A 2,500-nucleotide genomic window follows, 5' to 3' on the forward strand; every position below is an offset into this window, starting at 1 on the left:
ATTCGCTGATCAGCGAAATAGTTGTCTGGGGTTAGGCCCTCGATTGACTACCTAATTTTTCTTTGCGGGAGTTCACATTCACGTGGGTAATTCTACAGTAGTATACGAATCTGAAACAGGGCATAACTCATTTTCGACTGCCCCAACCCAACCCCCCAACCCCCAAACCCAGGGACGGTCCCCTTAAAATATTCCGAGTGTGTTGTCTACTTACTATTCACTTTTAATGTCTTTGCAAACCAAAAGTGTAAGATTTCTTGAAATACTGTGTGTGCTCCTTGAGTATAACAAAGTTAGAGATTAGATTTCATTCAAAGAGATCAAAAGACCCATAAAGCTATTTATTCATTAGATTTTAATTTGTAAATATAAGAAATATAGACTACAAAAATGCATGCACATGATTTTTATAGATCACTACCAGTTACTAAAGTACACTCCTTTTTTTTCAGTTGTGAAAGAAACAGTAAGCTTAGTAATATCACGGCAGCTGCTTTCAGATGTGTCTACACACCTTACCTCTATGGCAGACCATGTAGCCAAGACTGTTGCACATTTTACACTTGATAAAGTGAGTTTTAACTTCCAAAGACATTATATAACATAAGTAAAACAAGTTACAATATATATGATCAAAAGAATAATTTTCAGGTTGATTTTTATGATCAAGCATGATGATATTTCATCCACTGTTACTTTCATAAGTTGCTGTGAAACTTCCACAGGTACAACCTCGAGTCATAAGTTTTGAGGAACAAGTAGCCAGTATTAGGCAGCACTTGGCAGACATTTATGAACGTGAAAGCTCATGGAGGGATGCTGCTGCTGTTCTTACTGGTATTCCACTGGAAACTGGGCAAAAGTATGTAATGTAATGTAATGCATAACCACATGTGTTTGCTATTTATGTGAATGAAACTGCAGAGCATAGTGGATGTCCTCTGTACTTAATAGCATTTATTATTTCTTCTTTTGTGAATTGACACATTTTGTTAGTGATAACTAAAGTCATGTTATTTTGATATTTCAGACAGTATAGTGTCGATTATAAACTTGAGACATACCTTAAGATTGCTCGTTTATATCTCGAAGATGATGACCCAGTACAAGGAGAAGCTTACATTAATCGTGCTAGTATTTTGCAGGTAATAACTTTTTCTGATTTTTATTAATAGTAGACTTTGTTGTTTTAAATATTTGTATAATTTATGTTTTACAGATTATTCCCACTATTGAAGAATATGTAAAAAAAAAAAAAAAAAAAAAAAAAAAAAAATAGCTAGAGATTTTTCACAAGATTGTTGAAAATTTAGCTTTAACCTTTCCTTTATGATTACTTTAATGTCATTTCAGGCAGAGTCAAAGAGTGAGCAACTACAAATTTATTACAAAGTTTGTTATGCACGTGTGTTGGATTATCGTCGCAAATTTATAGAAGCTGCCCAGCGTTACAATGAACTTTCATATAGGCCAATTATTCATGAGGATGAACGTATGGAAGCACTCAAAAAGGCTTTAATATGCACAGTGCTGGCATCAGCAGGTATGATTACTAACTTCAGGTTAGATGTTTATATAGAATTCATAAGTTGAAATTTATTTTGTATGTGTAAGAAGTATATATATATATGCAAGAGTATATATATATGCAAACAACATTAGTATAGCCATTTTTTATACTTAAAACAGGGCAGCAGCGTTCAAGAATGCTGGGCACGCTTTTCAAAGATGAGAGATGCCAGCAGCTACCTTGCTACCACATCTTGGAGAAGATGCACCTGGACCGCATCATCCGTCACAATGAACTCACAGAGTTCCAAAACATGTTGCAACCTCACCAACAAGCAACCACTGCTGATGGTATGTGAAAGTTCTTAGCATAGTCATGCACTTTCTTTTGCAGTTCTTAGTAGACTCATAAATTTGGCTCCTAATGTATAGAGACCCAGTAAAGCAAAGACTATTTAAATACATTATTTCTGCACTGTGAAAAGAAAATCCTTATTTTATTGTACAATAGGTGCTTGTGTTTAACATTCCTTTGGGTTACATTCCTTAACCCCTTGCACATGTTGAAAATTTGCCAAATGCATTAGATATCCTTTGTAAGCCTAATTTGAGTAATAGTAGTTTCACTTTCTGCATCAAACCAAAGTAATAACTATTTGTCATGGAAGACAGATGCATGATAACTTAAAACCAGTGGAAACAAGTGCATATTCAAAGTACAATATTATATATATTTCAATGTTGGCCAACACTGGGCTGTGATCATTATAGTATTTTTAAGGCCAGAAGTAACCACTTGAGAGTTTAAAACTCTAAGAATTCTCTAATTTCCATAGAAAAGTACACAACTACAATATATTTGATAATTAATGTGGAATAACAAGAATTCAAGATATGTAATAGAGATGTCAGCAGTGATATTGCCCCCCATTGACTTTAAAACAAACTTTTAGTAATTGATATAATAGTATTTCATGTTGATAAATGTGCT

General features: G+C 33.9%; 1 protein-coding gene across 1 annotated transcript in view; it reads left to right on the top strand.

Annotated features, from left to right (window-relative positions):
• The window catches only part of LOC125042595 (COP9 signalosome complex subunit 4-like), an 11,588-nt gene that overhangs the window by 8,447 nt on the left and 641 nt on the right, over nt 1-2,500 (top strand). The window contains exons 3-7 of the mRNA XM_047638335.1: nt 453-571; nt 726-862; nt 1,031-1,145; nt 1,354-1,543; nt 1,690-1,860. Of these exons, the coding sequence (XP_047494291.1) occupies nt 453-571; nt 726-862; nt 1,031-1,145; nt 1,354-1,543; nt 1,690-1,860 (732 nt within the window). The remainder of the gene's footprint in view (nt 1-452; nt 572-725; nt 863-1,030; nt 1,146-1,353; nt 1,544-1,689; nt 1,861-2,500) is intronic.

Source organism: Penaeus chinensis, chromosome 32 (assembly GCF_019202785.1).
Source record: "Penaeus chinensis breed Huanghai No. 1 chromosome 32, ASM1920278v2, whole genome shotgun sequence".
In the NCBI taxonomy this organism is placed as follows: Eukaryota; Metazoa; Arthropoda; class Malacostraca; order Decapoda; family Penaeidae; genus Penaeus; species Penaeus chinensis.